Source organism: Haliotis cracherodii, unplaced genomic scaffold, assembly GCF_022045235.1.
Source record: "Haliotis cracherodii isolate W230 unplaced genomic scaffold, xgHalCrac1.p SCAF_21, whole genome shotgun sequence".
NCBI classification, from domain to species: domain Eukaryota; kingdom Metazoa; phylum Mollusca; class Gastropoda; order Lepetellida; family Haliotidae; genus Haliotis; species Haliotis cracherodii.
Window position 1 is genome coordinate 471,987 of NW_027266277.1, and position 19,110 is coordinate 491,096.

General features: G+C 42.4%; 2 protein-coding genes across 2 annotated transcripts; both read left to right on the forward strand.

The window, feature by feature from the left end:
- The first annotated feature begins 3,078 nt into the window (after positions 1 to 3,078).
- On the forward strand, positions 3,079 to 6,647 carry LOC139470981 (46 kDa FK506-binding nuclear protein-like). Its single transcript, XM_071253296.1, has 2 exons — positions 3,079 to 3,309; positions 6,104 to 6,647. Exons 1-2 carry the CDS (start codon positions 3,213 to 3,215, stop codon positions 6,619 to 6,621), a joined length of 615 nt encoding a protein of 204 aa, XP_071109397.1. The 5' UTR covers positions 3,079 to 3,212; the 3' UTR covers positions 6,622 to 6,647.
- A 4,010-nt stretch (positions 6,648 to 10,657) lies between these two features.
- Positions 10,658 to 15,041, forward strand: LOC139470908 (uncharacterized). Its single transcript, XM_071253235.1, has 4 exons — positions 10,658 to 10,735; positions 11,376 to 11,444; positions 14,131 to 14,229; positions 14,834 to 15,041. Exons 1-4 carry the CDS (start codon positions 10,694 to 10,696, stop codon positions 14,984 to 14,986), a joined length of 363 nt encoding a protein of 120 aa, XP_071109336.1. The 5' UTR covers positions 10,658 to 10,693; the 3' UTR covers positions 14,987 to 15,041.
- The last annotated feature ends 4,069 nt before the right edge of the window (positions 15,042 to 19,110 follow it).

Below are 19,110 nucleotides of genomic sequence, written 5' to 3' on the forward strand. Positions count from 1 at the left end.
TTTACAGACAAACGTTCTTGCATAGGATGTTTGTCGTCAACACTTATTCTTGTTTGTTTGTTTGTTCGTTTGTTTGTCTGTTTGATGTTTAACGCCACACTCATCACTATTCCAGCTATATGACGGCTGTCTGTAAATAATCGAGTTTCTATCAGACAATCCAGTGATTGACATCATGAGCAGCGATCCACACGGCTGGGACACGACATGCATCAACCAAGTCAGCGAACCCGACCACCCGTTCATAACAATAAAAATAGTCGCCTTTTACGGCAAGCATAGGTTGCTGAAGACCTATCCTACCCCGGATCTTTACGGGTCACTTATTCGTGTCCTGGTTTTACTTGGTATTAATATATTTATTTCATGATCCCCTACTTTTTCGAAGAGTATAGGCAGACAATGAATTATGCAAAGACACAGTATCGGTAATTTCGCTAAAATGAGTGATTATTTATTGATAATGTTTACCTGTATCACTAATGCCACGTGATATAAACATATCAACCACATTCAAATCTCCATCTATAAAAGTGTGTGATTCAGTGATCAGCTCACTGTCTATTTTCCAAGGACGAAAGGTAAGTATTCTTAATCTAATGCTTCATCCGTGAATTTGCATATATAAATAGGGGCGGTGGGGTAGCCTAGAGGTTAAAGTGTTCACTCGTCACGCCGAACACTCGGGTTCAATTCCCCACATAGGTACAATGTATGGGGCCCATTTCTGGTGTCCCCCGCCTTGATATTGCGGGAATATTGCTAAAAACAGCGTAAAACAATACTCACTCACTTTTATAAATAATTTCACGGAGTGAAGCCAGGGTTGGCTTGTGGCAAGGCTGCTCCTAAAACTGAGAACACAACGAAAAGAAGATTTGAACAAAAACGACGGTTTCCGTAAAGCATTAATTTTAAATTTCAGAAAATGCATTTTAGCTGCAAAGAAATAATTATTTCATTTATGTTAACGTTCATAAAGGCGATTCTGGTTTAGAGGGTGTTGGGGAAACCTAGTGGTTCAAACCTAGTGCTTCCCCAAATTGGTACAATGTGTGAAGCCCATTTCTGGTGTCCCCCGCCCTGATATTGCTGGAATATTGCTAAAAGCGGCGTAAAACCTGACTCACTAGCTCTGGTTTAGGAACGATTGACCTTGTCGTCTCAGGCGTCGCAATTCGCTATGCAGAGTTGCGTCCCTTGGGCACGCCAGAAAACTATGATTGTGGGTTTGAACCAGGTTCTCCCTGATTATGTTTCTAGGTTTTTTCAGCACCATACCCGTGCTCGTGGGTTTCACCGAAGTGGTAAACGTCTGAGACCTGCATCACTTCGGGCTTTCCTCCCACATTAAACTGATACGCCGTGATATAACTGGAATACTGTTAAAAGCGGCTTTAAACCTCACTCACTCACTCTGGTTTAGCAATGATACCAAGCCATCTTTGTTAAAAGCGACGTTAAACCCAACTCACTCACTCACTTAGGTTTAGCAATGATACCCAGCTGTCTTCGCTTATTAAGGGGTGCCCAAGTAGATCGGGTGGTCAGTCGCGGTCACTTGGATGACTGCGTGTCATCGTGACCCCACGGCATACGCTATTGTCACCTCTCGAAAAAAACTGTCAAAATTAATTCAATTTCTTTCCATATTTCATTCATATTTTGTCGGTCTGCTGAGCAAACCAATTGCAACTTATGTTATAGACCTAAGACAGATCTGACAGTAAAGCAATGAATTTGCAACGATATGACCCCAACCCAACTATGTTTGAAATGTAAATTTGTGATGGAAAAGGAAACTATTTATTTTCAAAGATACGGTGTCTACGAAACACATCTTAAGTTGTATATTATGCGACTTTTTTAATTTTTAAAATGTTAAAAAATTATAAAAACAAGTGGAAGCATTGTTTGCGTTCTGACAAAGAACCAATAAAGTTCATTTCATGGACGTAATATCGTTAACATAAGATATTTTCAAATATCCTCCCACATTAAGTTGACAGGCAGTGAAAACCTGGAACACTTGAGTCCGTGACGTTTCTGCATATTATAAAGACAATACGGTTGTTGTTGTTGTAGTTGGCAACGTCCCCGTGTTGCTACTGTCGCCGCGGTTTCAAAATAATATTTATGTCGATTGTCGATGGAGACGCCCTATATGTAAATTGATATAGAAGTTGCTATGATATCGACTGTGTTATGATACTTATTAAATGTATGCTACTCAAAAGAAGTTAAGGACCATCCGATTCTTTGATATTAATACAGTAAATCTGTCCTTCTATGGGATATCTACGCGGAGTTAGGGATCACAGTTCTATACAAGATTGTTGTTGAAATGAATTGTTGAAGAAACAATGAGTGGGCACTAACAACTCAAGACAATCAATACAGTGTCCAAGGACATTAAAAACCTTGTACAAAAATATATATCTTATAATACAACAAACACTTACCCTTAACACGGGCAGGAATAACACCTGGCGTTTGAATATCTGGCGTTCCTTGGCCTGCCTCGAGCACACATCAACGAGAGTTATGCCACCTAGTGTTTGAAATAGGTGGCGTGTCTTGTCATGCTCACAGCTCTCATCGGAGACACCAATGACACCTGGTGTTCGAAATAGATAGCGTTCCTTGGTCTGCCTCGAGCTCTCATCAAAGACAGAAAGGACACTATGAATTAAGGATGGGGGCGCTCTTTTCAACGAGAGTAATGAAAGCCACACCATTCCAACCACATATTGGCTCCAATCACATAAAACCCCACCCGTGAAGATCCGGGGTAGAATAGGTCTTCAGCAACCCATGCTTGCCGTAAAAGGCGACTATGCTTGTCGTAAAAGGCGACTAACGGGATCGGGTGGTCAGATTCGCTGACATGGTTGATGCATGTCATCGATCCCAATTTTGTGGATCAATGCTTATGATGTCAATCACCGGAATGTCTGGTCTAGACTCGATTATTTACAGACCACCGTCATATAGCTGGAATATTGCTGAGTGGGGCATTAAACAACAAAAAACAACAACATAAAAGCCCACTACTCTCATATAATATAACATAACACGGGGAATTAATCAGCAAAGACGTCATTCTTTTGAGCTTATCTCATCTGAATCCATCATCCACCACAGGCATAAAATGAACAAGAAAAAATAAACCCAAGCAAGAAATAATGACTTGAACTATATGATTTGAGATAATGTGTTTGCAGCAGACAGGCCAGGAGACAATGAAGTGGTACCTTCTAGCTGCGTGTGTCGTCCTACTTGGACAGGGAGAAGCTAAGCCGGTTGAAGGTAATTATCGTCGCATCCACCTTAATTTAAATTAATTTGATAACATACATTTAATTGTTATTCATATTAATATCATATCAATTCTTTCATATATTACCCGTGAAGATCCGGGGTAGAATAGGTCTTCAGCAACCCATGCTTACCGTAAAAGGCGACTATGCTTGTCGTAAAAGGCGACTATGCTTGTCGTAAAAGGCGACTAACGGGATCGGGTGGTCAGGGTCGCTGACTTGGTTGATGCATGTCATCGATTCCAATTGCGTGGATCGATGCTCATGATATTAATCACTGGATTGTCTGGCCCAGACTCGATTATTTACAGACCGCCGTCATATAGCTGGAATATTGCTGAGTGCGGCGTTAAACAACAAACCAACCAACCAAGTTATTATACGAATAAATAAATGTTATGATGCTGGTTATAACCGGGGTAGAATAGGCCTTCAGCAATCCATGCTTGCCGTAAAAGGCGACTGTGCTTGTCGCAAGAGGCGACTTACTTGATCGGGTAGTCAGGCTCACTGACTTGGTTGATGCATGTCATCGTATCCCAGTTGCTTGGATCGATGCTCATGATGTCAATCACTGGATTGTCTTGTCTGACGAGATGCGAACCGGTGTAGAAAGCTCAAACAACTCTCCCTAGATTTGACTCAAGAGTCATATGGGCCTAGGCATTCATGACTCGCCTAGCCAGGCTCAAAACACTCCCTCAAGGCTCAGCTAACTCCCCTACTGGGCCCAAATGACTCTCCTTATTTTGAATTAAAATGATTACTCGCCTCTATAGTTCTCATGATATCCGAGAATTTAATCTCCACAAAGCTGTTTTTCAACATTGCAAGTCATTATGAGAATTTCCTGCTCAAAATCCCAGTAGACGATCCTACTTATATTGTTAAAACAATATTGATCGATGAGGCAACAGGCGTCATTGCGATCTAGTCAATTACAGGTAAAGGGTTAAGATTGAAAGAACAGAGAAAATGTTTATACAGTGCATAGTGGTTGTGAGATTATGACTACCATTTGTTAGAGTTGTCAAACAGACTATCCACTCACACTACCTTTCAAAATCATCGACACGCATTTTTATTATGTGACCTTTTCCGTTCAGGTAAAACAAATTCCCCAAATACTTGGTAAATTTTGATTCACGGACAACAAATACCACGTTGTACAGCTTATTATAAAATTCACCTGGTAGGTAAATATATCCGATTTTAGTTACTCACAGTTTATAATGCGCAGTTGCCGAGATTTAGTGTACTGAAATGGGCGAGTCGCTGCATTAGGAACAATAGGTAACTTTAATAAAACCCATAAAAGATTCTATTTTTACAAGACGATTAGTTTTCGTGTATAAAGAGACACAAGTGTATCAAACACCTATTACCCAATAAAACAATGACCGCGCCCAGTGAACACAAAGCAGCACACTTAAACTTCACTTTAAGGTAATTTGACGATAAAAATAAGGTGAGGTGAAATGGGGTTTAACGTCGCGTCCAAGATTACTGCACTTATATAGCGACGTGCATGTACGTGTGTGTGTTTGTGTGGATGCTTGTACTTGTCCGGGCTGATGCCGATTTATAGTGCTAGCCCACTGTATGCTGACTCCGAGCCGACCACTCCTTGTTTTAGCCCCTTAATGCCGAGCGCCAGACAGGTTAACAACAAGTACCATCTTTTAACGTCTTTTTGTATGACGCGGCCGGGGATCGAACCCCGGACATTCTGCTCTCGGGCGATAATAACCTCAAAAAGGAAACTTATTAACATATCACATAAGGTAAAGTAAATATTTTCATATGTTTTGAACAATACAGATTTCAATTAATTTTTTTACATTGTGATCGTTCATGCATATCAACATTTTACACGAAGAAATAAGATTACCTTACAGGTCATAGTGCCAATATAATTATCTTTTTCAAAAATATTACAGATATTACAATCAAACATCAGGTGCAGTATAATTTGAAATACAAAGTTTGTAAATCAAACAGAAAAATGAATGCAATTTTTTTCTAAGTTAAACAAATATTGCAGTAAACCGTCAATATCACATCATATCAAGCCATTGTGTCAGAAAATAATGTTGCTGATGTGTAACAGTATTAAAAAGTCTAAACGAAATGAATTGATAATGTCCTTCAAATTTATCACATAAATTCTTATTATGCCAAACACCTGGTAAATTCACAATTTGTAAAAAAATATTAAGTGCAATCATCGAAAATACGGTGCTGTATCATCGAAAATATATTATTTGTGTTACGACATTCACAGACTGTTGCACAATTAGTGTCAAAACATGTGTATTCTTCAAAACAAATGGGGGAGTCATTTGAGTCGGTTGAGTCATTTGAGCCTACGACGGGGGAGTCATTTGAGCCGCCTACACTGGGATTCGAACCCCACAAAAATAGGTTTAGGGTCTGCCCAAGGGACGCAACTCTGCACAGCGAATCGCGACGCTTTAGACGACTGTGTCCCCTATTATATGACCTGAACCCTGCATTGTTAAGATTAATCCAACACAAGCATGCTGTAACCTGACTAAGCAGATCGACTTATGAGCATTTTGTACTCCTAAAAATACTTAAAAAAACATTTGCCTCAGGTTTTATAACAAACATGAGGGATGTCCTTTTTTCGTTTTGTTAATAAATATAAATGTGTTCGCCTCATCTTTTTGAGGAAAGATATGCATTTCTTGAATCAGTTGCTGAAATAATTTCCGTCTCTTAAAATAATTGCTAAATAGTTGGTCTCTTGTGGTCACCAGATGGACAGTCCGGGGCATCTCAAAATCTATTCAGGTCACCTGGCCAGGTAACGTATGACAAAGAGGAACACGACGACGTTGAGCAGCATAACGAAGATTTTGACGACGTTGACAAGTATGATGAAGAAGATGACGAGGATGACGAAGAAGAAGACGAGGGTGACGAAGAAGATGACGAGCATGACGAAGAAGATGAGGAGGATGAGGATGAGGATGACGAGGATCATGGTATAAAAAGCCAAAAGGGAGGATTCTTGAAAAGGCACAACCTACCGGAACCAAAAAACTGGGGGAAAATGAATTCAAAGGAGCAAAAGAAATATATAAAAAAATATAGGAAGAAAATCCGTCAATTGAGGCAAAAGAGCAACGATGACATACAACGGAAGGCGAAAAAAATGAAACGACTTGGGGACGAAATCATAAACGACAGCCATGATTTGAAAAAAACTGGGCAGAAGATCCGCAGCAAAGCAGTTGACGTTTTGCGTTCTGTAAAACTTCTTGACAACCTGTAATCTGGATCAAGACCAGGTGTCTAATAAAGGTGTAACAGCAAACATATAAGCCTTTGTTTGTTTATTTGTTGTCGTTTGTTGCTCCTGCCTCCTCGTGAAGGGGCCACCCAAATCAGCCTCGACCTCAGCGGTCACCCAAATCGTTTTTGAGCGTTTTGTTTCTTCTTTAACGCCGCACTCAGCAATATATGACGGCGATCTGTATATAATCGAGTCTGGACCAGAAAATCCAGTGATTGACACCATGAGAATCGATCTACGCGATTGGGACACGATGACATGCATCAAGCAAGTCAGCGAGCCTGATCACCCGATCCCGTTAGTCGCCTCTTACGACAAGCAAAGTCGCCCCTTACGACAAGCATTGGTTGCTGAAGACCAATTCTGACGCATCCTTACGGGTTGTTTTTTTAATGCAGAGAATGTTGTACACGACGAAGATGTTAACTAAAATGGTTCTGACGATAATGCAACAACTCCCAATGACAATGCACATGGTGATAATGATTAATAATTTCACATTGTACCTGAAGCACAGATCCAACTCTGCTAGAAAAAAACCAGTTGGCTTGGGGATTGCAGTGAGGAATAAGAGATAGTTAGTAATATTATAGATCTGACAAGACATTTCAAGATATTGTTCAAGACGTTTACTTAGTGTGAGGTGGGGTGAAATGGGGTTTAACGTCGCGTTCATGATTGTTCCACTTTTTTTGCGACGTGCATGAACATGTGTGTGTCTGATTGTACTAGTCTGGGCTAATGCCGATTTTATAGTGCTAGCCCACTGAGATACTATGCCACAGTTTAACATGAATACCCCACTCAGACACAGTATACTGACTCTGAGCCGACCAGTCCTTGTTTAAGCCCCTTAATGCCGAGCGCCAGACAGGGTAACAACAAGTACCATTTTTTAACGTCTTTTGGTATGACGCGGTCGGGGATCGAACCCCGGACATTCCGCTTTCCGGTGAACGCTCGACCAGTAGATCCCGGAGGCGGTGACTTACTGTCGGTGTGTGTACATACCACTTGAAGGTTCTGAACACGTGCATAATGGTATACTCATTTTTGAATTATCTCTCGGTGATAGAGTTACTGTGTTTGGTGATTTAAATGATGTTGTTTCTTGTTGAACACCGCACTCAGCAATATTCCAGCTATATCACGGCGGTCTTAAAATAATGGACTCTGGGCGTGACAATCCAGGGATTGATATCATGAGCATCGACCTACGCAATTGGGATACGATGACATGCATCAACCAAGTCAGCGAGCCTGACCACCCGATCCCGTTAGTCGCCTCTTCTGACAAGCATAGTCGCCTTTGACAGCAAGTATAGGTTGGTGAAGACCTATTCTAACCCGGATCTTCACGGGTAGACATTGTTTGTGGGGAATAAACGTGTCTCGAAAATATTTCATTTATATCACGTTCAATTGTCAATCGTTCATCTAAATAAAACACGGGGACTAATGCTACAAGTCAAAATAGGAATTCCATCAGCTATCGCTCTTGTCACTGATGCATCATTGTAAAACGATAATGAGTAGTGAGTGAGTGAGTGAGTATGGTTTTACGCCGCTTTTAGTAATATTCCAGCAATATCACGGCGAGGGACACCAGAAATGGGCTTCACACATTGTACCCATGTCGGGAATCGAACCCGGGTCTTCGGCGTGACGAGCGAAAGCTTTAACCACTAGACTACCCGACCGCCCCAAAACGACAGTGCAGGTGTGACCTCAAGCAAATTACATCGAAAGGGGAAAGCAACACCCATGCAGCCTAAGAAGCCAGATGTTAAACACATCCTTCGTCTCCTGGTGGGGCACGGGTGGCCCAATCGTCTTAAGCGCCGAAAATGACTGCAGAGTGGCGTCCCTTGGGCACAAAGCCCAAAGTGATGCAGGTCTCAGACATTTATCTCTTTGGTGAAAGCCTCGAACACAGATATGGTGCTGACAAATCTAGAAACAAAATCGGCGCGAACCGGGATTCGAAATCACGATCAAAGGTATCAGGCGTGCCCAAAAGACACAACTCCACAGCGAATTCCGTCACCTGTACACACACAAACACGTATAACAACTTACGCACACACAAACACGTGCAAAAACTCACGCACGCGCACACAAACACACACAGACACACAAACACGTGTAACAACTCACGCACACACACAAACACTTGTAACAACTCACGCACACACACAAAATCGTAATGACTCACTAACACACAAACACGTGTAACAACTCACGCACACACACAAACACGTGTACCGACTCAAGCACACACAAATACTTGAAACAACTCACGCACACACAAACACGTGTAACAACTCACGCACAAATGAATACTTGTACCAACTCACGCACACACAAACACGTGTAACAACTCACGCACACATAAATACTTGTACCAACTCACGCACACACAAACACGTGTAACAACTCACGCACAAACAAAAACACATGTAACAACTCACGCACACACACAAACACGTGTAACAACTCACGCACACACAAACACTTGTAACAACTCACGCACACACACAAACACTTGTAACAACTCACGCACACACAAACACGTGTAACAACTCATGCACACACAAACACTTGTAACAACTCACGCACACACACAAACACTTGTACCAACTCACGCACACACAACACGTGTAACAACTCACGCACACACAAACACTTGTAACAACTCACGCACACACACAAACACGTGTAACAACTCACGCACACACAAACAGTTGAAACAACTCATGCATACACAAACACGTGTAACAACTCACGCACAAACAAAAACACATGTAACAACTCACGCACACACACAAACACGTGTACCAACTCACGCACACACAAACATCTGTGACAAGAATGCGTTGATAAAAGGGATCCGTGAAGATCCGGGATAGAATAGGTCTTCAGCAACCCATGCTTGCCGTAAGAGGGCGACTATGCTTGTCGTAAGAGGCGACTTACCGGATCAGATGGTCAGACTCGCTGACATGGCTGATGTATATTGTCGTATCCCAATTGCGTAGATCGATGCTCATGTTGTCAATTACTTTATTTTTCGGTCAAGACTCGATTATCTTCAGACAGCCGTCATACAGCTGGAATATTGCTGAGTGCGTCATGAAACAACAAACAAACAAACAAACAAACAAAGAGGATTGTGTATAATCACATGTATAACTAATAGTGGTACCAAAGAAATGGTTACATAAATTGTTGTTCTGTCACCTTTAATATCATTTAAGCCTGTTCCTCTTTGAAGAGATTATTAACATGTTCGGAATTCTATAACTTCTAGATAAGATAAGATAAGGTCACGTTTACTCGCCCAGGGATCACGTGATCGTCACACCGTCCCCTTCCCACGGTCACATCAAAAGTGTGCATTATTTTTTTTACTAACATACTTGTTTCAAATGAAACCACATACATCGACCCTTAAAACAGTCTCAAATACCAATGGAATTAAACTTACAGGAATAGAATCTAAATGAAAATCGTAACAATTCTAATATATGCAAATAATAAACGTACACAAAAGGAATAACTTCAAAGGGGGAGTTCGAACCCCGGTTCGCCCCGATTATGTTTCTAGGTATGTCAGCACCATAGCCGTGCTCGTGGGTTTCACCGAAGTGGTACACGTCTTAGATCTGCATCACTTCGGGCTTTCCTCCCACGTTAAGCTGACACGCCGTGATATAACTGGAAAAGTGTTAAAAGCGGCGTTAAACCCAACTCACTCACTCACTCACTCAATGGGGGGCCTACCAATGGATCTGTTATCATGGTTATCAGTCGTTAAAAAAACCAAACTGCGAATTATGAAATTAAAGTGGAGCTAAACCGTGTATGTATAAATGAATGACAATGCATTAAAGGCAATTTTTGTTTGGTGTAATTGATTAATTTTAATAAAAATATTCTATTTTGGGACTTCAACCGTCACGATCTTATGTCGGAGGACTTATCTTATCTAACATATAAAAGATGACTCATTGGATTGTACCGTCTCTTTAGGACACATATCCGTGGAAATATGAAGGCGGTCTTTGCTCTCGCGCTCTTTGGGTTTGTTGTGGTAGGATTTCTGTCTCATTCTCAAATCATACATAATGACTATAGTAGCACTGGGGCACATGCAGAGTTGCGTCCCTTAGTCGAATGAGGATCCGCTAATCATGTATTCAAATCACTGTTACGCCTTGATTATGATCCATAGTTTTCCAGCCGTGCTGGTAGGTTTCACCAGAGTGGTTTGTTTGTTTGTTTGTTTGTTTCTATGTTGTTTAACGCCGCACTCAGCAATATTCCAGCTATATGACGGAGGTCTGTAAATAATCGAGTCTGGACCACACAATCCAATGATTGATATGAGTATCGATCCACGCAATTGGGATACGATAACATGCATCAACCAAGTCAGCGAGCCTGACCACCCGATTACCTTAGTCGCCTCTTACGACAAGCATAGTCGCCTTATTGCGATAAGCATGGGTTGCTGAAGACATATTCTACCCGGGATTTCACGGGTGTCACCAGAGTGGTAAACGTCTAGACCTTTTGACGCCTGATATGACTGAAATCCTGCTAAATGTGCATAAGAAAACTTCCAACTTTAGGAAAAAGAAAACAGGTTTACTGCACACAGCGACGGTTCCATGTAGCTTTCACACTCGCTGGAGTATTTTGTCTGAAATAAAATTTTGTTTTGTTTTTAGGCCCAGCATCCCAATAATTACAACCGTGATCGAATCCATGGCTACACATTTGAATATCACTCATACGCTGTAAGTATAAGTCTACTTGGAGGTATTCCACACGTTGCTTTTTAGGCGGTCAGTGTATTTCCAGCCTGCTTTCCTGGGTAGGTTGCGCTTGCGCTACACTCAGACTAGCGCAAGCGCAGCCTATCCACGGAACCTGACTGATGTCTTTCCCGATTTTGTAAAAAGCACACTTATTGTGAACGACTTGGAACGTTACTATCCTTTCCTGCTTCGGGATTGTACAATAGTAACATATTGGTAAATGGAAATACGACCAAGTGACCATCTCCAACTCAACTTCTCGTCTTACAGACTCAAGTCATTTGGTTCTCGGTCTTTCCAATGCTATGAACTCATAAAGCAATAAGCACCACATCTGTGCAGACTTACATGTGTATCCTGTTTAGTTGGCTTCATGTCCCATTGGCTTCCACCTATGTGTTTTCTGTCCATGCTGTGACAGTATTATCCTTCTGTTGTCATTACCTACTCATGTTATCCCACTCATGGATGCAGTTGTGTGTTGAATGGTAAAACTGTATTGTATTTTTGTTCATATAACTAGGTTTTAGAATTACATCTCTTGACATCAACAATAATGTTAACTTCTTTGAAGCCTGATATTTTAATGTTTGTTTGTTGTTTAACGTCGTACTCAGCAATATTTCAGCTATATGACGGCGGTCTGTAAATAATCGAGTCTAGACCACACAGTGATTAATATCATGGCCATCGATCGATGCAATTGGGATACAATGACATGAATCATCAATCAAGTCACCTGACCACCCGATCCGTTAGTCGCCTTTTACGACAAGCGTTGCCAACTATTACGACAAGCATGGGTTGCTGCAGACCTTTTCTAACCCTGATCTTCACCAATCTCATTAAAAACCCTGATCTTCGCCAATCTCATTAAAATCAGATCTTAGTCCTCGCTATCGCTAAACAAAGATCTGAGGACATCCCATTACGGGTCACGTCAGAACGACCTTTCATCCGACCAATCAGACCGTCGCTTACCAAATCGTATAAGTGACAGTCGGAATGTGTTTTCAAATCATGCAACCTCGAAAACGTTAACACTGGGTATTCCGTACGACAGTTACGGCCCATACGACTGATTTCGTCAAAATTATCGTCTATCTCTCGCTTCCGTGGGATAAACATTTGAATGGAGGAGGCGTTGCACAGTACGTGGGAAGCACTGCCATACAATCTCAACCATATATAAGACATTCCGGAATGTTCGTTTGTTCAGTTTTCAAAATATTAATCGAGAACTGTGTCAACATACTTTTCAAGCGTTGTCTGAAATGGAACTCACTCGGTTGAAACGAGTGCCGTAAAGCTCGAGAAAGCTGCTTTCCTATTGGCTGATGTCGACTTCTTGTTAGTCATTTCAGTGGCCGGTCAAAGTTCGCGAAAGGTCGTCCTGACGTGACCCGTAATGGGATCTTTGTTTAACGGCAGCGAGAACTTAGATCAGATTTTCATGAGATTGGATGTTCACGGGTCTAGTATTTTAATGACTTCACGCACATGTCTCCTCCGGTATTTTAATTACTTCACGCGTGTGAGTTCTCCGGGGGTTTATTTTAAAACATTTATTTTGGTTTTAGCCAAAAAATATGTTGTTAGATAAAAGCGACAAAACCGTTTCAATCATCATATGAAATATCTATTGTACGATTCCGACTAAATCATAATCATGAGTTTAGGAATAACTATCAATTAGTGATGATACCACGTGTTCGCGAAAAGGTGATCGTTTCCTGACACCCCCACAAACACATGCAAAGGCAAGTCAAGTGTTCTGAAAAAGACGGAAACACGTATGACTAAAGTGAAAGCTAGAAGTTAGAGGCCGACTGTTTGATATTAATAACTATATATTGATAACTAATGGGGTGACGTTTCCGCTTCAAGACAATCGTGCAAAACAATTCCTTGGAAACCACAGCACATCATTAAACCCAGCAAATTGGGTGAAAGGTCTGGTGATAAAAATGTTTGCTCGTCACGCTTAATTTTCGGGCTCGATTCCCCATATGGCTACAATGTGTGAAGCCCCAGTCAGGTGTCCCCCTGCTAAAAGCGACGTAAAACCATACTCACTCCAACAAGTCAAGCGAAAAGGTTCCCCAAAACAAATTGACAACCTCAAGTCTAGTGGATAGACTGTCTGCCAGGAGAGCAGAAAGACGGCGGTTCGATCCCTGGCCGCGTCAAACTAAAAGGGGTTAAAATATTGTACTTGCTTGACGCTCAGCATTAGGTTTGTTTGTTTTGTTTGTTTGTTTGTTGTTTAACGCCACACTCAGCAATATTCCAACTATATGACGGCGGTCTGTAAAAAAATGGAGTTTGGACCAGACAATCCAGTGATTGACATCATGAGCATTGATCCTCGCAATTGGGATACGATGACCTGCATCAACCAAGTAAGCGAGCCTGACCACCTGATCCCGTCAGTCGCCTCTTACGACAAGCATAGTCGCCTCTTACGGCAAGCATGGTTGCCTGAGGCCTATTCTACCCCAGATCCTCACGGGTCCTCGGCATTAGGGACTAAAACAAGGACTGGTCGGCTCGGAGTCCGTATAGTGTGTCTGAGTGGGCTTAAACTGAGTGAGAAACAGGCATTAGCCAAGATTAGAACAAGCAGGCATACACAGACACACTTATCTTTTTGATTTACTTTCAGGATTTACTGGTAGTCACTAACACCAGCACCTGCATCCTGGTTTCCCTCCCGGGCAAGGATGCTGTCATGGGTGACCTCCAGCAACGCTACGCAATTGAAGTGAGGCACCCCTTCAACACCACTTAACACCCTTTAACACCAACAAACACTCATCAACACCCCACAACACCCATCAACACCCCACAACACCCATTAACAAGCCTCAAAATCAGCCAACACCCCACAACACCCATCAACACCCCACAACACCCATCAACACCCCACAACACCCATCAACACCCCACAACACCCATCAACACGCCACAACACCCATCAACACGCCACAACACCCAACAACACCCCACAACACCCATCAACACTCATCATTCCTAAGCATAGTCGCCTTTTACGGCAAGCATGGGTTTCTGAAGACCTATTCTGAACCGGGTCTTCTCGGGTCTGCTGGAAGTAAAAAGGAGATCAAACATTTGAACATCTCCAATAATTGGCACACCAGTTTAATACATGCATTTCTCTACAAATCTTTACCAAATGGTATTTCCAGGTGTTCAAAAAAGGGCCTGTACCCTACGTTATCTTTCGGGGAAATAAGTTGCGCCCCTTCGGGATGATATGATCCTATGATCGTGGGCTCGAATCCATCATTATGATGACCAGCACCATGCGGGGTAAAACCTCATTCACTCACTCACTCATTCCACAGGACAAAGTCTACGCCCAAATCACGTCCGGCCAGGGGGAACATCGTACCAGCCTCTCCCAAGTCCGCCAGGACTATCACGACATCCGGGCAGTGTTCGAGTGCTTCAGAAAGACTGTCTACGAACTAACATACTCAGCAGCCACTTCAAAATAAACACCTCTATTCTGCTGATCACATCCCCTGGTGTTATTAAAACATTGTCATATGATTGTTATTATATTGATTTCTTTAAAAAATATATTTGTTTTGCATATATGGTATCGCTTCAATTAGGAGATAAACCGATTTTCGATTTTAAGGTTTCAAACGTTGATTTGATACTTGTAAAAATAATGAGGAATCGAACGCTTTAGCTTTACGGAAACTGTGGTGTGAAGGTTACACAAAACTAAATGATTTCACAAAAACTTCTACAGTAATGTTTTACTTTTTAAACAATAACTTGGCATTCAACAACTATCACATAAACATGAAAACACAGCCTAGCCTAAAAGCAGCAATACAAACAAACAAAATAGCTAGCTTAGCCAATTCCTTTTCAGAGTTCAGGAAGTTGAAAACACCAACCCCATTCCGCACCAAATGTCACCTGTCGGAAAATATCTGTGGTCACACTCAGCATAAGTCATCATGTTACGAAAAAGCAGTAAATATTGAAAAACTTGGTCAGTTATGGATTGATGTACATTTAAAAAAACATAAACATCTCACACAGAACCATCCCATGACAGCTGCCTGATGTCTCAATCTGCACTGAAGGCCACGAAAACCACTGTGGGGACAACATATTTGGTGTAGAAGAAACTGGGTGTTGGTGGAATAGTGTCGACCATTTGCATTGTCCACTGAAACCGTCTTTGCATGTCCACAAAAGAAAATTTATACGAAAGGGATCGTAGTTGATGACATAGATGGTTCACAAACATATCAGGTGCAGCGTAATGGATGCGCCATCAACATTGTCTTACGTAGATATCGGGCCAGGAGCATGATTCTAACATGTCATGCAAAATTATCTTACCCACAAATTAAAGGTAAATCTTAAAATAAAAGAGTCTAAAGCTATTCATTATGTTAGGGTTATCAACTTTAGAGGTATTTTTCTAGTACTAGCGATACACTGTCTGACTGTCTGTTTGCCGTGCAGCTCGTGTAGTTGATAAGGACATGGCAACCCGTGCAGCTCGTGCATATGATAATGACATGACAATCCATGACATCGTGTGTATGTCATTATCAAATACACGAGCTGCACCAAATCAGATATTTGATATCAAAAGGATTTTTTAAGTTACTTGAAAAATAATAATTAGCTAATCACATATAGGAAGAGTGTATTATGATAATGACACGGCAGCCCGTGCAGCTCGTGTATTTGACAATGACATGTCAGCCCGTGCAGCTCGTGTATATGATAATGACATGACAGCCCGTGCAGCTCGTGTATATGATAATGACATGTCAGCCCGTGCATCTCGTGTATATGATAATGACATGACAGCCCGTGCAGCTCGTGTATATGATAATGACATGGTAACACGTGCAGCTCGTGTATATGATAAGTACAGCCCGTGCAGCTCGCGTATATGATGATGACATGGCAACACGTGCAGCTCGTGTCTATGATAGTGACATGGCAACACGTGCAACTCGTGTATTTGACAATGACATGGCAACACGTGCAGCTCGTGTATATGATAATGACATCACAACCCGTGCACCTCGTGTATATGCTAATGGCAGCCCATGCAGCTCGTGTATATGCTAATGGCATGTCAGCCCGTGCAGCTCGTGTATATGATAAGGAAAACCCGTGCACCTCGTGTATATGCTAATGACATGACAGCCCGTGCAGCTCGTGTATATGATAATGACATGACAACCAGTGCAGCTTGTGTATATGCTAATGGCATGTCAACCCGTGCAGCTGGTGTATATGATAGTGTCATGACACACCTTGGAACTCGTGTGTATGATAGTGACATGACACCCAGTGCAGCTCGTGTGTATGGTAGTGACAGCCCGTGTATATGATAATGACATGGCAACCAGTGCAGCTCGTGTATATGATAATGACAGCCCGTGTATATGATAATAACATGGCAACACGTGCAGCTCGTGTATATGATAATGACAGCCCGTGTATATGATAATGACATGGCAATACGTGCAGCTGGTGTATATGATAAGGACAATCCGTGCAGCTCGTGTATATTCTAATGGCATGTCAGCCCATGCAGCTCGTGTATATGATAGTGACATGACCGCCCGTGCAGCTCGTGTATATGATAATGACATGGTAGCCTGTGCAGCTCGTGTATATGATAATGACATGGCAACACGTGCAGCCCGTGCAGCTCGTGTATATGATAAGGACAACCCGTGCACCTCTTGTATTTGACAATGACATGGCCGCCTGTGCAGATCGTGTATATGATAATGACATGGCAACACGTGCATCCCGTTTATATGATAATGACAACCCGTGCAGCTCGTGTATATGATAAGGATATGGCAACACGTGCAGCTAGTGTACATGTATATCATAAGGACAGCCCGTGCAGCTCGTGTATATGATAGTGACATGGCAACACGTGCAGCTCGTGTATTTTGACAATGCCATGACAGCCCGTGCAACTCGTGTATTTGACTATGACATGGCAGCCCTTGGAGCTCGTGTATATGATAATGACATGACAACCAATGCAGCTCGTGTATATGATAATGACGGCCATCCGTGCAGCTCGTGCATATGATAATGACATAGCAACACGTGAAGCTCGTGTCTATGATAATGGCAGCCCGTGCAGCTCGTGTATATGATAATGGCATGTCAGCCCGTGCAGCTCGTGTATATGATAATGACATGGCAACACGTGCAGCTCGTGTCTATGATAATGGCATGTCAGCCCATGCAGCTCGTATATATGATAGTGACATGACAGCCCATGCAGCTCGTGTATTTGACAATGCCACTGCAACACGTGCAGCTCGTGTATATGATAATGGTAGCCCGTGTATATGATAATGACATGGCATTACGTGCAGCTCGTGTATATGATAAGGACAACCCGTGCAGCTCGTGTAAATGCTAATGGCATGTCAGCCCGTGCAGCTCGTGTATATGATAATGGTAGCCCGTGTATATGATAATGACATGGCATTACGTGCAGCTCGTGTATATGATAAGGACAACCCGTGCAGCTCGTGTATATGCTAATGGCATGTCAGCCTGTGCAGTTCGTGTATATGATAATGACATCACAGCCCGTTCAGCTCGTGCATTTGAAAATGGCAGCCCGTGCAGCTCGTATTAATGATAGTGACATGGCAACACGTGCAGCCCGTGCAGCTCGTTTATATGATAAGGTAAACCCGTGCACCTCGTGTATAGGAGAGTGACATGACAGCCCGTGCAGCTCGTGTATATGAAAATGACATGACAACCAGTGCAGCTCGTGTATATGCTAATGGCATGTCAACCCGTCCAGCTCGTGTATATGGTGGTGACATGACACCCCGTGCAGCTCGTGTGTATGATAGTGATATGACACCCCGTGCAGCTCGTGTATATGATAAGGACATGGCAACACGTGCAGTTCGTAAATATTATAATGACAGCCCGTTTATATCATTATGACATGGCAATACGTGCAGCTGGTGTATATGATAAGGACAATCCGTGCAGCTCGTGTATATGCTAATGGCATGTCAGCCCGTGCAGCTCGTGTATATGATAGTGACATGACCGCCCGTGCAGCTCCTGTATATGATAATGACATGGCAGCTCGTGTATATGATATTGACATGGCAACACGTGCAGCCCGTGCAGCTCGTGTATATGATAAGGACAACCCGTGCACCTCGTGTATATGCAAATGGCATGACAACCCGTGCACCTCGTGTATATGCAAATGGCATGACAACCCGTGCAGCTCGTGTATATGCAAATGGCATGACAACCCGTGCAGCTCGTGTATATGATAAGGACAACCCGTGCACCTTGTGTATATGATAATGACATGACAACCCATGCAACTCGTGTATATGATAATGACGGCCACCCGTGCGGCACGATTATATGATAATGACATGGAAATACGTGCAGCTCGTGTATATGATAATGGCAGCCCGTTTATATCATAGTGACATGACAACCCGTACAGCTTGTGTATGTGGTAATGACAGCCCGTGCAGCTCGTGTATATGCTAATGGCATGTCAGTCCGTGCAGCTCGTGCATGTGACAATGACAGCCCTTGCAGCTCGTGAGTATGA